This window comes from Callorhinus ursinus, unplaced genomic scaffold (genome assembly GCF_003265705.2).
Source record: "Callorhinus ursinus isolate GAN/ISIS: 27379988/994484 unplaced genomic scaffold, GSC_fseal_2.0 scaffold71, whole genome shotgun sequence".
Classification (NCBI taxonomy): domain Eukaryota; kingdom Metazoa; phylum Chordata; class Mammalia; order Carnivora; family Otariidae; genus Callorhinus; species Callorhinus ursinus.
Window position 1 is genome coordinate 4,513,566 of NW_027397133.1, and position 23,167 is coordinate 4,536,732.

Consider the following 23,167-nt stretch of genomic DNA (forward strand, 5'->3'; position numbering starts at 1 on the left):
TCTGTATCTATGGATGGGTATTAATTATTCCCGGAGTGACCCAGGGGTTTCAACACCCAAGCTCTGCTCGTGTTGTGTTTATGGACGATGACACGCTCCTAGTCCTTATTCACCTAAATAAGTGATTAGGTAAAGAAATTGTTAGCACAGCCTGGCTCAAGCCCCGAGCTCCTGCCGAAGCCCCAAACCCCATAGCCCACACGCCTCGGGAGATGGGAAGTGTCAGCGCCACCTTCAGGGGAGGCGGGGAGGATCCTGGCTGGCCCTCGAGCAGCTTGGAGCAAGCTTTACACCTGCTTTTTTGTGACACCCCCCCCCCCCCCGAGGTGCGGCCCCCACTCAGGACCTCCCCTCCAGAGCAGCATTTCTCATCCCTGGCTGCTCGCCAGAATCTTCTGGACGCTTTCAAAAGATGCCCTCCGGGCCACCCCAGGCCAGATAACCCACTCGGCCCCTGCTTCGGTCCTCTTTAAGGCGTCCGCTCCCTAACGCCGGCGATTCTGGCTGTGCGTGTCCCCATTGCTCCGGCCGGGGCACCGAGGCGTCGAGGGGCAGGGATTGCAGCGGCTCCCGCGCGAAAGATCCCTTCCCCCTCTTCCCCCGCAGTGTACCACTGGGCGGAGATGCGGGCCAAGATGCGCCTCATGGGCTTCAGTGCGCACGCCGTCAAGCCGCTGAACGAGGACGCGGCCGCCGAGCTGGGCGCCGAGCTGCTGGGCGAGGCCACCATCTTCGTCGTGGCCTGCGGCTGCCTGGTGCTGGAGTACTGGCGCCACCAGGCGCAGCGCCGGCGCGAGGAGAGAGAGCGGCACGCCGCCTGGGACGCGATGCGGGACGAGGTGGACCACCTGGCGCTGGCGCTGGAGGCCCTGCAGGATCGGGTGCAGGCGGCGCCGCTGCAGAGCGCGGTGGTGGAGCTGCAGGCGCAGATGCGGGAGGTGCGCGCCCAGCTCTGCGCCCGGGACCCGCCGTCCGAGCCCCAAGCAACGCCCAAGGAGGAATAGGGGGCCGGGGGACCTTGGTCTTCGATGTGGCCGTGGTCTGGGCTGTGACGTCTCCAACATGACCTTCTGTCCACACTGTGCCTTCCTGAACTGGCCCAGCTAATACCACCCTGCCCTTTTAGGGGCAGAAGGGAGGCTGGACTGGGGCTGAGGCAACCGGGCTTTTGGTCATCTCCCTACTAACCTGCCCAATGGTACCTTCCGCAGGGGCTCCTCCACCCACTAGTGGAATGTTCCAACAGGAGTCCCATTGCCCCCCCCACCTCACCCCCACCCCTAGTCCACTTATTTACCACTTTGTAATGGGAAGACATTGTCTTCCATCGGATCCCACCCACCCACTACTAGGCGGGCCAGCAGGACACACGAACCTAGCTAACTCATTCTGTCACTCACACCTCCACTTATCTGAGTGGCTCCCCGCCCATCCATTATCCATTACACCAGAACATCCTTTCCCCCTTCTTCATCGGCAAAGACCATTGTAAGGAAAGTGCAAACTCCCAGGGGACTGTGGGCCCCATCATTTTCCATCTACCTCACTTTGGAGGGGCCAGAGAATGGATCTTGGAGTGACTTAGCTCCAGCGAGATCCCCCATGGCTCCTGCCTTCAGTCCACCTTCAGTCCACCATCCATTGGTGCTTCAACTGGTCATCCCCTCCCATGGATCATCCCAACAGATACCCCCACTTTAGTGTGTGCCATAACCCATGGAAAGGTTGGGCAGGGTCTCCTCGTCTTCTGTGGTCTGTTCCAGCAGGACTTGGTCCTCTGGGTAGAAAAATCGGTCCTGCCTAGGGATGAACCATTCTGTTTTGGTCTCAGCTTTGTTTACCTGTCTGAAGTTCTGGACCTACTGTTGTCCACTGTCCTCTACTAGCCCCTCATAGGAACCCCCACCTGTTCCCCTACTACATGAGGGCACTTGTCACATCCCTCATCCAAACCTGCTCTTGAGTACTCAGGGATTCCTTCTTCCTTCTTGCCTTTGTACTGGTCACCCAGCCCACCCTCACCCTCCTTCCTACAAAGGCTTCCTCCAGTGGGACCACCTGCCCCTCAGCCCTGAAGTTCCCCACCCCCATCCAAATGGAATATTCCAACCAGGCAGGGTTATCTACCCCACCTACCCCCTGCCCACCCACTGAACCACTGAAGGGGGTGTGTATGAGCTCTGTGATTTCTGAATTCTATTTTTTTTAAGACTGTAAGTATTTTATAATTAAAGGAGCTCTGAGGTAAAGAAGTTATCTTTAAGAATGTGTCTGAGAACCATGGTGTACATCTGCAAAACGGGTATAAGCCTCAATGGTTTTAGCAGAGAAGCTGGGAGGATTCCCATAGGAACCAGACAGAGTCCATCCTATAAGGTGTTTCCCCGATGGGGAAACTGAGGCCCCCGGGGTAGCAAAGGGACTTGCCTAATGCCACACAGTGAGGGACCGTCCTTAGGTTTCTCAGGGTGGTAGACTGGTTGCCGGGAGCGTGGGAACTGGAACAGGTGCAGGGTGGGAAGGAAGAGGAGGGTAAGGTGGATTACTATGGGAAGGGCACACCCCCCCATCCTCATCAGAGCAGCCCTTTGAAATCAATCCAGAAATCTTCACATTTATAAAAAACTGGCAGATTTATTCCGTCGGGGCCCATTTTCAAGAAGCTAAAGATGAAGGTGGGAGAGGAGAGGTTTCCTCCCCTTTTCCTTTCTCCCTCATCTTATTTTCCCCAGGGGGTAAAAATGGCCTGGACCCCAAAACCTACCCAAATAAAAAACCAAAAAACTGAGGTTCCAAAAAGTTATAGTATCTTAATTCCTCATAGAAAAGGGGAAGGAGCCGAAGGGAAGGGAGCTCCCTGGGGTGGGGGTGAGGGAGGTGCCCCCAGCCTGGTGGGTCATCTGGCCCTTAAATAGCTGCCCCAAATGGGACAAGCCTGGGGTACAGCATTTAAAAACTCCCCACACCCCTATTTTATCAAAACCAAAGAGAAACAAAATTTCCCTTTCCCCCCAACCTAAATATATATATATATTTTTTTCTTAAAAAAAAATTCGAAGGCATTAAGCGTTAAAGTGAATCTAGAACAAGGGAATGTGAAATTCCCTCCTTCCTTCCCCCTTACTGTGGGGTTAATTGGTACATCCCCAGCAGAGGAACCAGCCCCAAGGGGATGGCGGAGGGGAAGGACCAAAGGGAGCAAAGGGTGGGGGCCTCCCCAGCCAATCAGCAGCCAGTATGGGTGTGGGCGTGGAGCCAAGGAAGCCACACCCCTTTGGAATTTTCCAAGTAGGACAGGGAGTGGGGAAGATGCATTCCTGTGTAGTCTTCAGCCAATTCCAAGTCAAGTTGAGGCAGGGAAAGCGGGGTGACAGGCGGGGTGTGCAGAAAGGAGATATGAGATCTTCCAGGGCCCTGTGGTCAGGGGGAACCCCGCTTCCTCAGCTCCTGGACAAACGCTGGAAGAAAAGAGGGGCAGAGGTCAGGGGCGGAGGAGCTGCTTCTGCCTTCCCTTCCCATACAGGACCCTTTCCGGGAGACACGATGCCTCCAAAGTAAATGTTTAAAATAAAAAACCACCTCACCTTCAATGATTTCCTCTTTTACTTTCTGTAGTTCCTTCCTCACCTCTTCCAGAAGCTCCTGGAAATAATGGGTGCAACCCATGAGGAAGGGCGCCTGGACTTGCAGAAATGAAGCCGCCCTTTCTTCATGACCGAAGGGCCAGAGGAAGAAGGTTCAAGACTCCCCCCACCACCCAACACACACACACACACACACACACACAGTGACATCACTGATAAGGCCACAGAGTGACTGGAGGATTCTAGGGGAAAATTCTGGATCCTTGGAGCCAGATGAAAAGGACTGGAGAGCATCCAGTACTAGGGCTGGCAAATACATTCCACTCTCCTGCCAGTTCCAATTGGTGCTGGCTACCTGGGGCTAGTGTACTGGAAAAGACTCTGGGCACTCATCAGGAATGAGTGCAGTGATAGATTAGTAAGGTCTGTCCCCGGCACTGGAAAAAGTAGGCTGTGGTATGTGTGTCATCCCTGATCTGATTCAATCTCTCCGTTTCTCAAGCTGGAAAACTGAGGTTTCGGAGGCCTTTTCAAAGAATCACAGGACAGGTCGGTGTTAAGAGTTTGGACCCAGATCTCCTTTCTTCCTGTGGCCCCTTTCTAGCCCCCAAACTTCCCCCTCCAGGCCCCTCCCCAAGCTACCTGTTTCACTCTCTCCAGGTCGGACTCATCACTGGAGCTGGGCGTAGAGGGGTGGGCCTCGGAAGTGGTCCCAGAAGAAGAGGACTTCATCCTAGGAGCGTCGGTGTGGTTTGGAAGAGAAACGAGGTTAGAGAGAGGGTCTGCCTCCCCTGCTTCCCGTTCCGGGGGTCGCATTGTGTTCCTTCCTACAAATTTGGCAAATCTCATCTATTTCGTGGGGAGAGGGCAGCACGGATGGCCCACCTTGGTAAGGTTGTGCTGTTCTTCTCCCAAGGTCTCCGCACAGGTTCTGGGGGAAAGGCGACAAATCAGGAAAATCAGGGACCAGAAATGCCCCGCCTCCATCTTTCCCCCCAGCCCCATCAGCCCCTGTTCAAAGAACCTTCTTAGGAGACTACAATCTCCAGCATTGTTTAAACAGACTCCCGCCCTGAGGGGGCGTTCCACGTGAGAACAGGGCACCCTGACTTAAAGAGTTCCAGCAGCGAGACTGGCTCACTCACCACTCGGGGCTGGGACTCTGGCCTCTGGCTCCTCCTGCTGGTGGGAAATAAAACTGTCATGAGACTGATGGCTCATTCTCCTCCTCCGGCTTCCAGCCCCGCCCATTCCTAGCACACACCCGGCCCGCCCCAGTAGCCCTGCCCAAATGGTACAGCCTAAGGTGCGTATGGCAGGAAGAGCCCCTAACTCACATTGGCAGATTCATCCTTGGGGGGTTTCTCCCCAACTTGTGTGGCTTTCCTTCTGCAGGAGGGACAGGCAAAAACAGATGACTTCAGCCCTCCCTCAGCCACTCAGTAATTCTTACCAGAGTTCTAGAAAGGTGGAGTCTAAGGTGTAGAGTTCTGGAATTCTCCAAGGCTAAGGAAACTGGAGTTTTTGGAAGTTAACCAGAGTGCTGTTCTCCAACTGGGGTGGGGGTTTACGAGTCTCACATTTGGGAATCACAAAATCCTAACGGTGGGAGGAAGTCTCTGTCTTAGACGGCTGGGATTCTAGGAATCTGAGTTTCCAAGATTCTGAGGCAGGATCTCCTCAGGGGAGACCCCCCTGAGGTCCTAGAATTCTGGGTTTCAGAACATTCTGGAGGCTACCTAGGTGGTTCCAAACCTCAGCCATCTCAGGAGAATGGAATCTCCAGCATTATATCCCAAACCTGCCTGTCAACGAGGGAACTTTCACCCAAAGAAACAAACCAGGCGGGAATCTGAGCCCTCCCCCAACCTCGCCCTACTGAACCGAAATCTCCAGGTGGTAACTGCTGGTCTGAGGGGTTTCTTCCAAGAGCTTCCCAAGGCACTGATGGCTCCAGGCTCAGGCTCACCTCCGGGCCAGCATGGCGTTCATCTCTTCCATCAGCCCCCCACCTGTGCTCCGACTGCTCTCTGCTTTGGGGGCTGAGGGCCCCCCTGAGGCCTCCTCCTGCTGGAGAAATTACAAAGAGGAGGGGGCTTTATGGGCGGGCCTCTTGGCCCCCCCCAGCCCTCCTGTGACACCCCCATCCCCAGCAACTCTTGCCTCATCCCATTACTCCGTCAGGGCCATAACCCCACAGCCCGCCCCACATGGCCCCCTCACCTTGCTGACTTTCCTGAGTTTGGCTCCAGCAATGGCTGCCGCAAGCCCGGGGGCCCCTGTTCCCCCACCACTGGGCCCTTGTGCTGTGGGGAGAGGGGGCGCAGGGGGTGGGCCTCCCCCTGCTCCGTGCCCTGCGGCCGAGACCCCTGAGGGGGCACCAGGGGGTGGGGGGGGACCAGGAGGAGGAGGAGGTCCTGGAGGTGGAGGTGGTCCCCCAGCTGGGGGAGCAGGTGGGCCTCCTGGAAGAAACACAGAAAAGGAGGGTGCTAAGAGAGGAGCCCCACTCCTTGCTGTCCAGCTGGCCCACCCCCTCCTCGGGGAGCCCCCCCCATTCCCCCAAGGCCACCGAATAGTCACCTGCATTGGAGACTCGGCGCTCCATGTGCTCCGGTGGGCCTGGCTGTTGCCTGAGAAGGGGTGGCGGAGCTACCGTCACTAAGGGGCCCAAGGATGACCAGCAACCTCCCGGCTCCTCTCCCAAATCTCCAGGGAGGCTGACTGCCAATCCCTGCCCTTGCCTTCCTCCCCCAGAGGCCCAGGAAATAGATGGGGGAAGGGTAGGGACAGGGTAGGACGGAGAGGTTAGCATTGGGGTCGTCAGACGGTCAAGGACATGGGAATTACAAAATGCCCAAGATCTCTTAAACAACCAACTTTTGGACTCCGGGAATGTGGGGGACCAGGATTTGCGGGGTCAGAATGTTCTGCAACTCTGGGTGTGGGCGTTTCTCAGACTCCAGGAGGTGGGGTTTTCTGAAAGCCCTTCATTTCTAGGCCCCTGGGAGGAGTAGGAACATTCTGGAAACCGAACGTTGGAGCGTTCTGGACTCTGGGGTGAGGCAGGGGTTCTGGAACATCCTAGAACTCTGGCGCTGGTAAGGTTCTCCACCCAGGGGCCGGCCCCACCTCCTCTGCTGCTCCATCTCCTCTGGGGCGGGACCGTTCTGGACAGACCAGGTGGAAGGTGCCGCAGGTGGTGGGGGTGGCGGAGGCCCCCCTCCTGGAAGGCGAGAGTAGAAAAGCGTGGTGAGTCAACCCCAGAACCCTGCCCCACCCGGTGACACTCTCCCTCAGCTCTCCCAGGAATCTCTCCCAGAGGTGCTCGCTTCCTTCTTCCTCCAGGACCCTGACCCTCGGGCTGGGGTGTGCATTGCGGGTCAGGCTGGGGTGTGGGATGCGGGTCGGCACCAGCCTCCCTTGACTGAGCAGATATAAGTTGGGTGCTGTGAGGATGCCCATCGAAGGCCCACAGCGGGCAGTCACCTGCCCCACGTCTTGCATACCAGAATTTGCGCAAACAAGAACGATTCAGGCTGATTTCTAGCATCTGGGCTCTTAACCACTGTCATTGCCACTCAGACCCCAGCCCAAGAACTCACTGGAAAGGTTGGGAGCCTCTTTCTCACCCACTTCCAGGCCTCTGGCTCCCACAACCTAAACCACCCACCGTGCTTTTCTGTGCCCCCAGCCAAGCAAGCCCTTCCCCACTGGCACTGAGGTTGCCCCAGTAAGGAAATGCCTCTGCCACGGGGGGGGGATGTGAAATCCGACAGCATTCCCCCCAGACCCTGGATGCACCGTGGTCTCCTAAAGCCTTGCCCCTCAGAGTACCGTGTCTGTGGACTGGCAGCCTCATCCCCAGGGCACTGGTTACAAATGCGGAGGTTCAGGCCGCGCCCCGGCCCATCTGAACCAGAATCTGCACTCACCCACCTGCCCCGGGGATGCGTGTGCGTGCTCACGTTTAAGAAATCCCAACTGGAGGGGCGCCTGGGTGGCTCAGTCGTTAAGCGTCTGCCTTTGGCTCAGGTCATGATCCCAGGGTCCTGGGATCGAGTCCCACATCAGGCTTCCTAAAGCCTGCTTCTCCCTCTCCCACTCCCCCTGCTTGTGTTCCTGCTCTCGCTGTCTCTCTCTCTGTCAAATAAATAAATAAAATCTTAAAAAAAAAAAAAGAAATCCCAACTGGAGATCTTTCTCTTAATAGCGAGGCCAGAAAACGAACTGATGACCCATCACTACAACGGCTACCTAGTGAAAGGGCACAGGGAGCCTGCTGGGGGCTGGAAGGATCTGGATCTGGATCCGGATTGGGGAGGCGGTCACCTGGGAGTGTGCACGTGTAAAAGCATCCCCTTAGGAATCGTGCGTTTTATACGTGGGAGCGCATGGGGCACACAGGAGCCTCTGCAAAGTCCTCACCATAATTCTCCATGGTAGCAGTGCAGTAGCAATTAATGAGAATGAGGGGTAATTTGGGGGTGGCAACGAGGCGGCCCCAGGCAGGGCTCCGGCAACCCCCCACCCCACTCTCTCACCTTCCAATGCCTCTAGGGCGCTGGCCATGGCTGCCGCAAACTGTGCTGCATCCTCCTTGCTCCCGAAGTTGAGGCCCCAGACCTGGCGGGCATCGCGCCACTGATGGAAGCTGGGGGTGGCCTGGTTATACTTGATACCCCGGACAATGGCACAGTTGATGACCACCTGGGCAGGAGGGGAAAGGTGCGTGAGGATGGGGGGGTGCAGGGGTGCGGGCCGCAGCCTGCAGAGGGAGAGGGAGGGGCAGGCAGAGGCCTCACCTGCTGTTCTGGCTGCATCTTCCAGCCGACAACCCGGAAGGAATTGGCTGTGGGGTTGTGGTAGATCTGCACGCGGCTGAAAGCCTGGGGGCCCGTGCCTGCTGGCTGCCATCGCTTGTTGCTGTCATCATAAAGCATCACGGTGGCCCAGCTGGAGCAGATAACCGTCTCACTGTGGGAAGGGGGGGAAGACGAAGGGCGGGTCAGTGGAGGGAAGCATGGCCCCCCCACCCTCCAAGGGGCCGATCACCTGCATCTGGGTCTCCCAGGGACATTCAGAGCTTCCCGGCATGCAAGGGGGAGGGAGACACCCCGAGAGGGGAGAGACAGAGATAGACCGGGCATGGGGGAGGGAACAAGCGGAAAGGCAGGGGCTGGAGACAGACAGACAAGCATGGAAGGGAGTAAGACAGACAGACAGGCAGATGGAGGAAGACAGAGTCGGGAGACAGACAGAGGCAGGGGACCACAGGTGAGAGAGCCAGGACGGTGGGGACCCAGCAGGAGCTCTGGGCAGCACTGGGGACTAGCCCCTGCCTGGTGCTCTCAGACTCAGTTTCCCTGTCTCTGCCAGGGTGCTTGACCAGTCCCCCAGCCCCCACTCCCTGCTCAGCTCAGAAGAGGAAGTTGAGGCTCAGGGAGGGGAAGGGTGAGGTCTGCAGTACGCTGGGCCTGGATGCCGGATCCCAGGCTCCTCCGCCCCATCCATCCGGCTCCCCGGGCACCAGCGGCCATTGGCAGACACTCCCTGCTCGACAAGCCGAGGTCTTGGGCAGTGATCCAGACAGCCCCGGCCCCGCCCTCCAGGGCAGGAGATGGCCCGGTCCCCAGACAGTGCCAGCCCAAGGCCAGGGCTGGGGTGCCCAGAAGGAGCACCTGCCCTGGCCTGGGGGGTCACGGAGGCCTTCCTGGAGAAAGCGACATCTGACTCAGCCTTGGCAGGGAGGGGTCAGGAAACTGGTTCAGAGTTCAGGATCTAACATCCACAGACCTAGGTTCAAATCCTCACTGAGACACCGACTCCATGTGACTCAGGGAAGCCACCTTCCCACCCAGGTAACTCTTCTTCCTTGCCTGCAAAGTGGGGACCTTCCAGCCGACTCCCAGGGCAGTGGGAGGAGTAAATGGAGTCTGGGCACAGAAAGCTCTTGGCACGGTGCCTGGCACATACTGAGTGCTTAGTAACTGTCAGCATCCCTTTCACAGCACCCTGAACAGAAGACACCGCTGGGGAGCCAGACAGCCGCATCCCTCCGGAGCCCCCACCAGTCCTTCTGGGTTGGTTCCAAGCCCCCTCCCCCAGTGAGGAAACTCAGGCTTCCAGATGGGAAGTGACTTGCCCAAGGTCACACATAGACGAGGGGGAAGCACTAGTCCCCACCCCACCCCCCAGCAGACTTTTTCCTGAAAAGAGGAAGTTGGTGGTCAGGGGTTTCCGGGGAGATAAATTATACCCGGCAATGTCTCCGTCTTGGCCAGGACTGGGGGCTGGGGCGGGACGCTAATGTTGTAAAGCGCAGGGCAGGGAAAGCCCCTCGGCAGACCCAGCTCCCCAGTTCCCAGTTCCCAGGCCAGGAAGCTGAGCTCCCCGTTCCTCCCCGAAAACTTATACAATTGTGGTACCTCCCTCTTACCGGGCCCTTCAGCTAGTTAGACACCCTAAGCCCTTTCCAGAGGCACTCATTTTATTCTCACTGCAGCCCTCCAAGCTGGGCACTCTTTCGTCTTCGTTTTGCAAGTGAGGCCCAGAGAGGTTGAGCGACTTGCCCAGGATCACACAGCTGGTAAGCAGCAGAGCAAGGATTTGAACCCAGGCCACCTGGCTCTCAGGTCCCGGTCTTAACCACCGGAGACTGCGTGGGCCCTACCCAAATATCAGGTGCTGTTTCCAGACAAGTGCAGCCTCAGGGACTGTTTCTGGCTCCCGCTGCTTCTGGCAGGGCAGGGTGAAGACCTCGCCCACACCTGCCACCCACACCCAGGGCAGACTCTGGCCAGGCGCCCGGGGCTACAGTTGCTACCCCACCCTGGCTGCACTTTGCTCTCCCAAGCAGCCTTGCCCTGCTGAGTACTGGGCCCGGCTGGAGAACTGGGCGTCTGCTGAGTGACCCCAGGCTGGTCTTGCCCCTCTCCAGGCCACAGTGTCCCCATTACAGCACAAGGATCCTGTTAGAACACAAGTCAGATCGTGTCCCTCCTCTTCTCGGAAAGCTCCCGTGGCTCCCCACAGAAAAGAAAGCCAAGTTCTCTCTGTGGTCTGCGTGAGCTGTGTGATCTCTGATCTCATCCCTTCCTTCCCTCGAGCTTGCCGTTCCAGCCCCACTGCCCTCCATGCTGCTCCTTCAGCATGCCAGACAGATTACCCCCTTGGGCCTGTGACTTTGTTCTTCCTCAACCTGTATTCTCACCTCCTTCGGGCCTCTGCCTAACATGTCGCCACTTCAGAGAAGCGCTCCCTGACTACCCTATCTAGAAAAACTCCTCCTTCTGGTCCCAAGTTCCATATTTCACAGCAGGGATCGTACCTGACGGATCCCTATCTCCCCTACCAAACTGTCAGGGCAGAGATTCCTTTTCTTTTTGTTCTCTGCTGTGTTCACAACCCAGAACGGTGCCTGGCACATAGTAGGTACTCAGCAGTTGCCAAATTCGCCACTTAGTTGTTCATCGTTAAAAGGAAAAACTCTCTCAACAGAGGCGCTGCCGTTTATGGGTTAGCCTAGTGTCCCAGACACTGTTTTAGGTACTGGGCCCCCATTTGCACATGACCTCATGGCCTGGGCTCTGGTGCTTACCCTTTTAACAGATGAGCAACCGTGGGCACAGAGAGGTGAAGACACTTGTCCCAGGTCATTTAGCAAGAGCGCGGAGGGGCTCATATTTGAACCCTGGTCTACCAAGTTCTTAACCTCATTTAAAGAGGAGGAAAGAGCTAAGTTGAATTTCCTAAGAGGCGAGGTATAAACTGGTGTGTATCAGAGGTTTTTTTTAAAAAAAAAAAAAAAGTGAGGGGATACAAATACATCCGCACACGGGGGTGAGGTGATATAGGCAGACACGCAGCTTCTCCGGAGGCTAACTGGGAGGGCCGCGGGGGAGGGAGGGGCGCTGAGGAAGGAGGGAGGAAATGGATGTTTTGTGCTGTTTACCCTTTTGAATTGCTTATTTCTTTTCTCTTTTTCAACCCTGGGGGCCGGTATTATCTAGAAAACACTTATTCATTACTTAAGTTCAAAAAAGCAAAACTCTAAACCAGGCAAAAGCTTTGAATGGAAAAAGCCCGCAGCCCAGGAGGCAGGGAGTGGGTCTGAAACGGGCGTGCGCCTGATTCCCAAGTTCTCCCCTTGATTTGACATTCCCAGCCAGCCCAGGACCCCACACCTCCCCCAGAAGTCCCTCCATTCTGGAAGACTCTCCAACATGTGGCGGATGACAAAGGGTGCAAGTCACTCCCTTGCTATGTGGCTTCAAATCTCTGAGCGGCAGTTTCTAGCCCTGGAAACCAGAACTCACAGGGTTTGCTGTAAGGATTCAGAGAGATAAGAAAAGCCCTAAGCTCAGGACCTGGAACTTGGCGCACTCTGCTCAAGCAGCTGAGCGTCAAAACAGGAGAAAGAGGGTTTCTCATCACTGGAGGCAATCAAGCATAGTCACTCCGGTTTACTCAAGCTTTCCAGATTAGAGGCTTGCCCTTCCCTCACCCCTTCATTCCCCCCCTCAGGTTTTACCCTGCAGCCTCTTTAAACCATAAAACTTGTAATCCACTCCCCAGCACCCCATGAGCACACAACTACAGGCCTTCCAAACTGCAAGTCTTTGCAGCAAGCCTGGGTAAGGAACCAGATCTAGGGTCTTTGGGTTTGTGTGGGTTCATTTTCATCCCTCCTCCCCTCAGTTTCCCATAAGCCTCAGTTTCCCATAAATGAACAGGAAGGTAAAGGGTTCTTTTTGCTTATCTGCGTTATCTTAAGTGTTCATATAGCGAAAACATGTTACCTGTGGGTTTTTTTAAAGACCATTACAGGTTTTATTTTCCTTTTTGCCATAGCATAATAGTCTGGAGACCGCCCTAAATTCAAATCCAGAGTTGCCTACTTCCAAACTGACTTTAATAGGTGATTTACTTAATTTCTTTGCGCCTCAGTTGTCCCATGGAGGGGGTCAGTCATAATAATACAGTGCCTGGCACAGAGTAGATGCTTGATCAAATGGTCTCTTACTATTACTTAAAAAAGAAAATGTGTTTAAGGTAACAATAATTACCATTACTGGAAGAGGAAAAGAAATGGACCCAAATACTTCTCGAGTGCCTTTCTGCCCTGAGATTCTCAGACCTCTGCCCCCTTTCTCAGCCTTCCCAGAATTCCAGCTGAGTCTCGCACACAGCAGACACTCAACAAATATTTGTCAAACTGGGAGAAAAAGAACTATATCTTGTAATTTTCCATTTTAACATCCTCTCTTCCAGCTGCCCCCAAGGCTGTCCCTGGCCAAACTAGACAGAAATCAGAGGATCCCAGTCCCCTCCCCTCCCCTCAACACTGCCTGTGAACTGCTCAGGGATCTCGGGTCGGACCTTTCTCTCTTTGAGACTCAGTTTCCCCAGCTGCCCTCATACAGGGGCATGGGTCTTTTTGAATCCTAGCTGTCCTGGAAGAGGGGGCACAGCCCAGCACGTTGGGTGCAGCCATCAGCAGGGAAGACCCCTCGGGGAGGTGGGAGTAACCCTCTGGTGGGACACACCGCAACTCAACTGCTGCCCACTCCCCACCCCAGGAGGTGGGAGGTTTGGCCGCATCCAACAGTAGGGGGGCCCTGTGGGAGGGCCAAGGCCTCCGGGGCTGGGGGAGGGGAGGCGGGAGGCCGGCCCAGACACTGCTCCTGCCCTTTTACGGTCTCACAGTGAGTGAGGCAGCAGTAACTCGGACATCCGCCATCCGCCTTCCACGGTGCCTGGGACCGGAAACGCGAGGCGGGGGGGAGCCGAGGGGCGGGGCTGGGGAGCAGTGGGAGAGGAGAGTCCCCTGGGAAGAGGGTGAGGGAAGTGAGCCCGGCTCCCGAAAAATGCCCCCTCTCCAGGGCAGGCCTTGAAGAGATGTTGCTATAATGGGGGTAGGCAGGAGACCTTGAGGGTGTCTGTGGGTGCCCCCGGCTCCAAATTTTCCAACACTTTCACATCAGAAGGGACACATGCGGAGGTCCTAAAAAGCAATGCCACTCTTGATGTCAGAGGGCAGAGGCATAAGAACGTAGGGGGAAGTGGGAGGATGTGGGCACCAGGGGGTTAATCCCCAGTCCTCCTCGGGGGCCTCCCCCTCAAGCTGGGGGCTTTGGGGGCAGGAAGTCCCTGAGAGAGTGGAGGAAGGGAGATAGTATTGTCAGGCTCAGGCCCCAAGGGAGAGATTATGGGGGGCCAAGGGGAGGGGAGAGTGGGGGAGGGCCTACTCTGGCCCCCCAGCCCACACTGGCCCCGCCCTCAGGTGAGCCCCGGAGTTCTGAGGGAGGACCGGGTAAGACAAAATCCCTGGGTCCTTAGGGCCCCCCCACCCCCAAGATTAAATTCTTGGGAAGACAGCCGGGACGGTCTTGGAAGCCTGGGTCCCAGAGGGTGAGGGCTATGACCTTGAAGCTTCACAGCGCCCCCCCAACTCCAACCCCACAGCTCCGGATGGCCAGGAAGGGGGGCGGTGGTGAGAGCAGGGGGAGGCGCGTGGTGGGGAAAGCAGCCGGCCCACAGCGCTCCTTGCCCGCCCCCCCCCCACACCAGCTGTCTCGACAGGTGAGTCAGGAAGACAAAGGCCCCTCTTCCCCCAGCTGCCGCGCCCCCTCCCTCCCCAGGACCGCGCAGGTGGGGGCGAGGGGCCGCCCTTCTGGCCCGGGGCCAGGGAGTCGCCCTCCACTCTGAGCGCTGGAGCTCCGTCCTAGGCACCGCTGGTTTCAAGCAGAATGTGGGTGAGGAGCGGCGGGGGAGGGGAGTCCCAACCAGACCCTCGAGGCTGCATCTGGGTCCGTGGGTCCGTCCGCACCAACCTCCACAGGAGGACGAGAGCCCCCCAAATTTAGGGGGTTAAGTAACCCCGAAGTTAAGCGAGGTCCCACATGGGAAGGCTTTTTCCAGCGCCACGTAAAGGGAGACCCCGCAAGCCAAGGTCTACGTCTCAAATCTCTCTTCCAGGTCCCAGGGACCCCCAAACCGGCCCCCCATCCCTCCCAGAGCCCAAGTTGAGATTTGGGGAGAGTCTGAGCCCTGCCTAAATCCTGGCCTCCATGCAGGGAGTATCTGCCAACTTGGAGGTTCTCTGAAAAGTCTTTAAGAAATTCGGGAGTCCTCGGAGCGCCCCCAAATCTAAGGGCTCCCAGGAGAGCCTCACAGGCACCAACCACCCCAAGCCTTAGGAGTCATGGCGAAGTGGTCAGTATTTGGAACTCGTCCAAGGGGGCTCGGCCTCAAATCCGAGGCCCCCAGTGCCCTGTCCCCAAATTCCAGCCCGGAGCAAAGCTGGGGGAGGGGGACAAAGGCGGGGCGGGGAGCCCGCGCTGAGCGCGGAGGGTTTGGAGGCAGTTCGAGGCTCACCTCATGGCTGCTCAGCGGGAGGGCGGCGCACCCACGGGTGGGTGCTCCCGGGGCGCCCCTGGCTCAAGGTTCAGGGGTTCGGGGCTGGCTCCAGATTCTGCTCAGTCTCCCCCAGGGTCCCGCCCCATAGAGTCCGGCTTCCTGGGGGGGAACGTGGACGGGGCCGGGGCGGGTCCTCAGGCGCCTCCTCCCTCCGGAGGTTTGATCGGGGGTCCCTGCGGCAGAAAGGGGGTGCGGCGTCCCGTCCCCGGCGCGCCCCCTCGGCCGGCGGCGGATACAATGTTACTCTTACTACTGTACTTCTCTTCGCTACATTTCGTTCCAAAATTCCACTCCCCGCACCCACAATGCCCTGCGCCTTAAAGGGGCCGCGGACACCTCAAGACAGTGGCGTGGGGGTGTGAAGGGCGCTTAAAAGGGCAACGCGGAACTCTAGACTTCCGCTATTTACCTCTTCCCCAACGGTATTGCATAGAGATGCACGCCGAGGGTCACCCCCAAATTAGAGGGCAAGTTTGGTGGAGGTAAGGGATCGATCCCTCGTTCTCTCGCACGATGGAAATTCTTAGGACCTTAATGAGGACACAATTTCTTCTCACCCTACCCAACGACTTCTCCATTTCTTCACATTCTGCTCAGTTTGGGGGGGGGGAGGCGAAGACGATCCTCTGCTTAAACACAGATTCTCTCAGATTTTCTCCCTTAAATGCTACCTTCAGACCCGCAATGTCTCTCTTCTCTGCCAATTTATGAAGGGCTACTAAGGGGTGAACCCCCTTTCCCAGCACAGGAGGGGGATGGGAGTGGAGGGTCCCATCCCTCTCACCGCTCCCCCCCCGCCCGCCCCAGGAAGGTGAGGAGGAAGTGGGCCGAGGGGGCGCGGCCGGCCGCTGACTCACAGCCGAGGGGTGGGGGTGGGGGTGCGGCGCTGGACCTGGGTGGGGATGGGACTCCAGGTTCCCGTGTGGATAAAGCCCCTGGACCTCTCCCCACGCACGCCCCGCCGTGACTCAGTTTCTCCCGCAGAGGATGGCGGGATCATCCAGCAATAGGAGGGCGCGGAGGCAGGGGCACCCACCCTAGTGCTGGCTCCTGGGAACCCCCTCCCCCACGCGGCGGCTTGGGGCTCAGCCCCAACACCCTCCCAGGCTTCCGCAGCGAGTCCCGCAGGCCCCGCCCCATGTGACGCCACTAGTGGCCCCTCCCCTCCCGTAGAGCGCCACCTGGCCCGAGTCAGGTGCCCTAGGCGTGTGCAGGATGCCTGGGAAGTCATCAGGGCAACGTTCACAAATGGGTAAACTGAGGCCTGGAGGTAAGGAGTAAATCTGGGCCGCAGCCCTCTTGCCTGAGCCCTCAGAATCACAGTGGTGCCTGGGTGCGAGGTAGGAGTGTGAAACCAACAGTTCGCAGGGCACAGCTGACCAGGTAAAGGAATCACCTTTCCCAGGCTTTATTCAAGCCTGGCCCTCTACCTGGATGCTGTTCTGACCTTCTTCACTTCATCCTTTGAGGCCATGCTCTGACATTAATTCTTCTCTAAAGAACTGAGTAATCTCCCCTATCTACCCTGCTCTGGGAGTTCTTGAAGGCTAAGCCACCTAGGTTGTAATTATTTCCCACTCTGTCTCCTCAGCTGTAAGTTCTTTGGGGACAGGGATAGACTTGATCAGTTTCTTTGCCTCACTCAATCTAGCCAGGCCCAGAACAGCAGCTCAACACACATTTATCTGACAGAACAAGAACCCCAGTTCTTTGTGACCTCAGGCAACTTTTTTCGCCTCTCTGTGGCTCAGCTTTCCCATCTGTGAAATGGGAGGGCTAGTACTTCTGTGTGCCGCCTGCATTTCGTTCAGCAAAGTTTCCTTTCTTTTCTCTTTTAAGATTTTGTTTATTTATTTATTTATCAGAGAGAGAGAGCACACGATGAGCAGGGGGAGCAGAAGGCAGAGGGAGAAGGAGGCTCCCCGCGGAGGAAGGAGCCCAATGCGGGCCTGATCCCAGGACCCTGAGATCATGACCTGAGCTGAAGGCAGATGTTAAACTGACTGAGCCACCCAGGCGTCCCAGCAAAGTTTTCTATAAAGGTCCAAATAATAAATATTTGGGGCATATCAGACATAGGGTCTCTTTCACATATTCCCCTTTTTCCTCCCATCCTTTTAAAAATGTAAAAACCATTCTTAACTCAGGTGCTGTACAAAACAGGTGGCAGGACCCGTTACACTAGAGAGACTGGCATATGTACACAGGAAACCTGATCAAGGATCTTAGTGGCAGCAGCGATGCGAGCAAGAAATTGGGAATAGTTTAAATGACCATCAAGGGGCGCCTGGATGGCTCAGTCCATTAAGTGTCTGCCTTTGGCTCAGGTCATGATCTTGGGGTCCTGGGATCGAGTCCCATGTGGGGCTCTCTGCTCGGCAGGGTTTGCTTCTCCCTCTCCTTCTGCGCCTCCCTCCTGCTCATGCTCTCTCTGACTCTTTCAAATAAAAAAATATTAAAAAAAAATGTCCATCAAAAGAAGGATGGATAGCGAAACCATTGTAGATCCCCTTGTCTGCAGTGCTGGGCGGCAGCAGAAAAAAAAATGAGGTATGTAAATGGCATGAAAGTAGTCTCAAACATATCACTGAGGGGAAAAAAAAAGAACAATTGCCAAGTGATACAGAGTATGAAAAAAAGCAAGGAAACACCAAAGGTACCACATACGTGTGTGTACACGCAGAGTAAAAAGGTCTGGAAAGATCCACGCCAAACTCATTACACTGGTTACTGATAGGATAGAGAATGGGCATTTGACGGTCAGAGACATCTCAAGATATCCCAAGCCTCATCTTGAAAATGCCACGTTCTATCCAGCCTCTAGGCTTTTGCACTGGCTATTCCTTTTGCCTGGGGACACTCTTCCCTGGCATACTTGCATGGCTGGCCCCTTCTCAAGAGTGCTTCCCTGATCCCCCTATTTAAAACCCCAGGTGGAAAACTGAGTGGCTAAGGAGTAGGGTGGAGGAAGACTTCTTTTTTTTCTTTCTTTCTTTCTTTTTTTTTTTTTTTAGGGGCAGCCCGGAGCCAGCCAGGCAGTTTTATTGAAATATTTTTAAATAATTTTCACGTGTTAGTCTCATGGGTCAGCAATGCTTTGTCTGGTTCAGTGATCAAGACTTTTCATTTTTTTTTTAAAGGATTTTATTTATTTATTTGACAGAGAGAGAGCACAAGCAGGGGGAGAGAAGAGGGAGAGGGAGAAGCAGGCTCCCTGCTCAGCAGGGAGCCCAGCTGAACGGCTTGGGGGCTTGATCCCAGGACCTTTCATTTTTGTACAACATTTTGTGCCCTTTGAATTTTGAACCAAGTGAACTTTTCCCCCATTCCAAAAAAAAATACAATTAAACAAAAGCAAAGTAGCTCCCCTAGACATCTTATCACCCTGTCCTGTTTTACTTTCCTTGAGACACTCATCAGTATCTGAAATGATATCACTTCCCTTGTTCGCTGTCTCCCCCACACACAGGAGGAGGTGGGCCCCCAGGGAGAGGGAGGGGCGGGATCTCAGTGGTTCTGCCTGGTTGATGGCTGTGAGCAGGGCCTGGCACACAGCAGGTGCCCACTACATATCGGCCAAATGACAAGACAAATAAGGTCTGGGTTGTTGTTGTTGTTTCTACAAGAGAAATTTATCTTGAGTTATATATCGTTAAAATTTAATAATAAATACTCTCCCCTAACTCCCCCCAAAACAGATGAAAAATGGGAATGGAAGAGAAGGTTATTGAACTGGGTGATCACGCAAGGGTCCATTCAGCTCAAAATATTTCAAAAACACTTGATTTGGTTTGGGGTAGTTTTTTGTTTCTTTCCTTCTTTTTTTTTTTTTTTTTTTAAGTTCAGAGGGTGGGTGGAATTTCCCCTCATAAGACTTTCTGTGAGAGGGAAGGAGGAGAAGGGGAAATAAGCATTCCGGGGTTCCTCCATCTGTTTGTCTTCCTTCCGCTGGTCTGTGTAGCTGGGGAAGAGGTTCTCTTCCTTAGTTCCTTTGAGGCCGCGGCTGGGCAGAGGATCCCCAAAGGGCAACGGCTGTCAGGGCTTCCAGTCTAAGGAAGAGTCTGAATGGGTGCCAGTGGGCTTTCCAGCCCCATTTGGGCCCTTCTGCAACAAAGAAGGTGGGAAATGGCTAATAAGAACCTCTTCTTGGTTCTCAGTATCTGCTCCCCTCTATTCTGGAAGCACCACTCCTATTTGCCTTTGAGGGGCCACCATTCCCCATCTCCCAATCCATTTGGTTTGGGTGGAGTGGACCTCAGCCCCAAGCGCTAGGGGTGGGCACATGACCCCAGCCTGGCCAGTCAGAGACATGGTGACTGGTCAGACATGTGGTCCAGTGTGGCCAGTGAGAACCAGCCGTGGAACCAGGGCTTCCGCTACTAGGAACCTGGTGAACTCTCTCCACTGGGGATGTTGGGCTCCTGGGATGGGAGGCTAGAAATGCAACTCTCTGCTACCTTGTGCAGAGATCCTGCCTGCAAATGAAGTCAGTGATGAGAAAGTAAAACTGAGAGGTGCTTCCTGATGACATCATCTGACAACTGGAGTAGTCATGCCTTCTGTCCTTGAAGTCTTCAATGACATGACCCAGTAAGTTCCCTGTTTTGCTTTCCCATGTGGAATTGGGTTTCTGTCAATTGTAAATCAAACAATCCTCACAAATACCTCCTACTGCTGCTGGGGAATTATCAAAAATCCCCCCCTCCTTCTCCTCCAGGTTATTTACCTGAATTCCCTTCTCTGCCATGCAAAGGACTGGGGGCTTGAGGCCCAACTCCCTCCCTCCCATTTCCTCCCTGACTCCACCACCTCTTTAGACAGCTCCAAATTCTGTCTGCGCCCAATTCACCACTTCTCTTGTCCAAGACCCAGACCATCCTCAGAGATGTCCCTGGTGGTCTCTGCAGCACATTCAGGGCTTGGGATTGGTCATAAACATTCCTGGAATTTTTCTGCCTTATTTATGGATGGAGGGGGTGGTGCTTGGGATGATGGGGCCTTACAGAGTAATGCAGGGGACACATGTCTCCGGAAGAGGAGCAGTCTCTTCTCCGCTTCTGCTTACCCCCTCCCCTGCCCCCATCATGTCTAGCACAACGCTTCAGGGCCAGGAGTGAGAATTTATTAATATACCAGGTAAGTCCCTTGTCTCCTCTGGCCTCAATTTCCCCAACACTAAAGGAGGTAGGAGGGCTGGGTTACAGGCTTCCAAGAGAAACATTCAAGAACATAGGGTCCTTACCTGCCAGTGGCGTCCTGGGGCCTGGCAGAGCTGAGAATAAGCTTCAGCAAGGACAGCAGCCCTGGAGAGCCGAGAGAGACCCTCAGGAGGGGATCTTCCTTCTACCACCCCCCCATCCCACCTCACCACCCCCCAACACACTCACTTGCAGTACAGCCCTCCCCCAGGAGGTAAATCTGGGATGTCCTCTGAGGCCAGAGTCCAGAAAACCGTGTTCAGGCTGGGGGGCTCCTGAGCAGAGGAACACAGCTCTGAGAAGGAGGCAAGGATTACGGGGATGTCCTTGCCCGCTGACCACCCCTCCAGCTATGCTTCTGGAACCTGCTCACCGGCGACCCTGCGGCCCAGGGCTGCGTCCAGCGCTAGCTCCTTCCTGATCGCCTCCTCACAAGGCCTGGGGGCCCCGGGGAAGCAAACCAGGATGCAGGTCATGTTGTCCAGGCTGCCCTGGAGAAAGTGGGGAAAAGGGAGCCTGGTGGGACACGGCTGAATGCCCCCGCACGGGGCTCCATGCCCTTGGAAGCACAGCTTCCCAACAATCTCAGCGTTCTAGTGCCCACCTCCCGAGTCTGGTTCAGCCCCTTCCTCTCAAGTCTTGCCCATCTGCCTGTCTAAACCAAGTCCTCCCACCAGGACCAGTCATCTAGACCACTTCCTCTCACTGTTCTAGCCTCACTCTATCAGAGAACCGCGCCCCTTCGCCGAAGCTCCTCCCACTCCGCTGCCCTGTTGCTCTCCCTTTTGGCACTAATCTTACCCTAAAACCTGGGGCAGTCCGTTCCAAAAGATCACGCCTTTTCTCTTAAGTCCCTCCCACTTGCCTATCCAGCTCTACAGGGTTCTCCCATCTTGCTTCTAGACAGCCCTCAGTCTCCGCCCCCTCCATATTATGGCCCTGCCCACTTCGGCAGGCCACGCCCTTTAGTGGAACCTTACCCCTCTAGTTTGAGCGAGCCTCTCCCTCAAGATTCCTCCTCCCTAGATCCTTTAAATTCTTCCCCTCAGTGACTCCAAGCCCCGCCCTCAGGACCTTGCACAGACACGTGTCCAGTAGCTGCGCACAGAGAAGCTCCGGGGCCAGGCCCAAGCAGAGGCGCGATGCTACCAGTCCCGCCAGGGCAGCGCCAGACATCGCGTCCCACACACCGTCGGAGGCCAATAGCAAGAACTCATCCTCACCCTGGCGAGCCAGGGCGGTCACCTCAGGTTCCGCGGAAACGAGCTGCAGCTCAGGGGGCCTTCCCGGAGCTTCTTTGTAAGCAAAGTCGCCCAGCGCTCGGGATACTGCCAGAGAGCCTTCAAGGCGCCGGCGGCGGATGATGCCTCCCGCGTTGTGGATGCGCTCGCGTTCTCGGGGCCGGAGGGGCCGATGGTCCTCGGTGCTGAAGGCCACGGCGCCGGCGCGACTCAGCATCGCTCGGGAGTCACCGCAGTGCGCCAGGTATAGAAATCGCGGGGAGACGAGCAACGCCACGGCGGTGGAGCCCCCCGGCTCGCCCCGAGGCCAGAGCGCACGCAGCCGTGCGTCTGCGCTCAGAAAGGCTCGGCGTAGCGCCCCACGCACTCCCTCGGGTTCGCCAGGCGCTGGGCCCAGTGCCTCGAGCACGTGGCCCGGCAGGTGGCGCGCGCCGAAGAGGGCAGCTCGCGCCCCGCCGTGGCCGTCGAGGACCGCAAAGAATGCCCAGCCTGGCGGTAGCCCGGGCAGCTCGAGCCAAGCGCAATGCGCGTCCTCCATGTGCGCGCGCCAGCCTTGCACAGCGCTCGCCCCGAAGCGCAGGCCACAAGACGCGGCCGCACCCCCGTGCGGCCGCTGGACGCATCGCGGCGCGTCCAGGAGCAACTGAGGCCCGTGCTGAGTCCTGTGCCCCTCCTCCTCCTCTTCGGACTCCTGTTTTTCGCGAGCTGGCCAGAGGAGACGCTCCAGCAGGCGGGCAAAGGCAGCCATCCTTCAGCCCTGGGATCAGGAAGCCTCCACCCTCAGCACCTGCCCCCGCCCCCACACTCCATTAATCCCCTCCACTGTGAGATTTTAAACCACCTAAATATCCTTCCTGTGCCCTTGACCTGCACTCAAGTCGAGTTACTAGGAGAGATTGGATTCTTGGGTGTCCTCTTTCTTGCACCTATAACGTGATGTTTGGGATCTGGGTCACGGAAAAATAGTAGTAGTAAACAGCACTTACCATGTGCTATCACTATTTACATCATCTCCGATGTACCGAAAAGGAAACTGAGTCATAAAAGAAGTGCTGCAGGGAAACAAACTCTAGAATTCATGTTCTCTACACTCTTAGCTTCGGGTCCCCAGCTTTGCTCTCTCTAAAATCCTCCCACGTCAGTGGTCCCGCCCTCAGTTTCAAAATCTTTAAATCCTTTATTTTTTCAGTTCGACCCTTCCACTTCTGGGTCTTGCCCCAGGGCTTCAGTTGCTTCTTTTCCAGGTCCCACCCATCCATTCAAACACACAGCCTCAGAGGCTCCTAATTTTCGCAGTTTTAGCTCCGCCTCTTAACTACAGTCCCAGTACTCACATTCTGGCGAGTCTGGCCTCCTCTCGGTAGGTTACGTCTACCTTCTGGGCCGCGCCCTCTCTCCTGCCTGTATTTTCCTAGGCCCCGCCTCTACCTTCTTGGTCTTTTGACTCCGCCCAACTACCTACATAATTCTAAATTAACTTAAGCTCCACCCATATCTGAGCCCCTCCCCTTGTCTCAAACTTTCTGAATAGTTTCTCCTGCCCCCTATCCCATTCCCTCTGAAGTTCTCAGCTCGGACCCTACCTCGGCTCGGTAGAGTCTTTATACCCTCTCCTGAATGCCTCCCCTAGCTCCGCCTCAACCCACTCTGAGATCCACGCCCTCATTCTAGGCGCCTTCACCATTCTCCCCGGGAGCCCCCTCCCCTGCCCTACCCTAGGCTCCTC

The 23,167-nt window shown here is 56.0% G+C and overlaps 3 protein-coding genes across 8 annotated transcripts; 1 reads left to right on the forward strand and 2 right to left on the reverse strand.

Annotated features, from left to right (window-relative positions):
- The first annotated feature begins 612 nt into the window (after nt 1–612).
- LOC141371434 (optic atrophy 3 protein homolog) lies at nt 613–2,208 on the forward strand. The gene has a single exon (XM_073886623.1). The coding sequence runs from the start codon at nt 624–626 to the stop codon at nt 1,002–1,004; it is 381 nt and encodes a 126-aa protein (XP_073742724.1). The 5' UTR covers nt 613–623; the 3' UTR covers nt 1,005–2,208.
- A 406-nt stretch (nt 2,209–2,614) lies between these two features.
- Nucleotides 2,615–15,307, reverse strand: VASP (vasodilator stimulated phosphoprotein). Of its 3 annotated transcripts, none has more exons than XM_025850026.2 (13): nt 14,961–15,307; nt 8,387–8,558; nt 8,126–8,291; nt 6,714–6,807; nt 6,165–6,214; nt 5,808–6,046; nt 5,554–5,651; nt 4,922–4,973; nt 4,730–4,766; nt 4,470–4,515; nt 4,227–4,317; nt 3,585–3,642; nt 2,615–3,458 (listed from the first exon to the last, which is right to left on the reverse strand). In XM_025850026.2, the coding sequence occupies exons 1-13, from the start codon at nt 14,963–14,965 to the stop codon at nt 3,421–3,423; spliced, it is 1,146 nt and encodes a 381-aa protein (XP_025705811.1). In that variant the 5' UTR covers nt 14,966–15,307; the 3' UTR covers nt 2,615–3,420. The 3 variants fall into 3 exon arrangements, with proteins under 3 accessions (XP_025705811.1, XP_025705812.1, XP_025705810.1); XM_025850027.2 differs by having other exon boundaries at nt 4,730–4,763; nt 5,554–5,654; nt 14,961–15,306; XM_025850025.2 differs by having other exon boundaries at nt 5,554–5,654; nt 14,961–15,304.
- Nucleotides 15,308–18,108: 2,801 nt separating this feature from the next.
- Nucleotides 18,109–23,163, reverse strand: PPM1N (protein phosphatase, Mg2+/Mn2+ dependent 1N (putative)). Of its 4 annotated transcripts, none has more exons than XM_025850022.2 (6): nt 22,776–23,160; nt 21,275–22,228; nt 20,574–20,691; nt 20,390–20,495; nt 20,245–20,305; nt 18,111–19,106 (listed from the first exon to the last, which is right to left on the reverse strand). In XM_025850022.2, exons 2-6 carry the CDS (start codon nt 22,187–22,189, stop codon nt 19,038–19,040), a joined length of 1,269 nt encoding a protein of 422 aa, XP_025705807.2. In that variant the 5' UTR covers nt 22,190–22,228; nt 22,776–23,160; the 3' UTR covers nt 18,111–19,037. The 4 variants fall into 4 exon arrangements, with proteins under 4 accessions (XP_073742722.1, XP_025705807.2, XP_073742721.1 ...); XM_073886620.1 differs by having other exon boundaries at nt 21,275–22,493; XM_073886621.1 differs by having other exon boundaries at nt 18,109–19,106; nt 20,390–20,475; nt 21,275–23,163.
- Nucleotides 23,164–23,167: the final 4 nt, after the last annotated feature.

Coding starts and splice junctions, on each gene's coding strand:
- LOC141371434 (XM_073886623.1), top strand. CDS start 624: ATGCGGGCCAAGATGCGCCTCATGGGCTTCAGTGCGCACGCCGTCAAG.
- VASP (XM_025850025.2), bottom strand. Junction 6,047..6,164: donor GCGCCGAGTCTCCAATGCAG/GTGACTATTCGG, acceptor TGTTTCTTCCAG/GAGGCCCACCTGCTCCCCCA. Junction 5,655..5,807: donor AACTCAGGAAAGTCAGCAAG/GTGAGGGGGCCA, acceptor TAATTTCTCCAG/CAGGAGGAGGCCTCAGGGGG.
- PPM1N (XM_025850022.2), bottom strand. CDS start 22,189: ATGGCTGCCTTTGCCCGCCTGCTGGAGCGTCTCCTCTGGCCAGCTCGC. Junction 20,306..20,389: donor GGGGGAGGGCTGTACTGCAA/GTGAGTGTGTTG, acceptor TCGGCTCTCCAG/GGCTGCTGTCCTTGCTGAAG. Junction 19,107..20,244: donor CCCCAGGACGCCACTGGCAG/GTAAGGACCCTA, acceptor TCTTTGTTGCAG/AAGGGCCCAAATGGGGCTGG.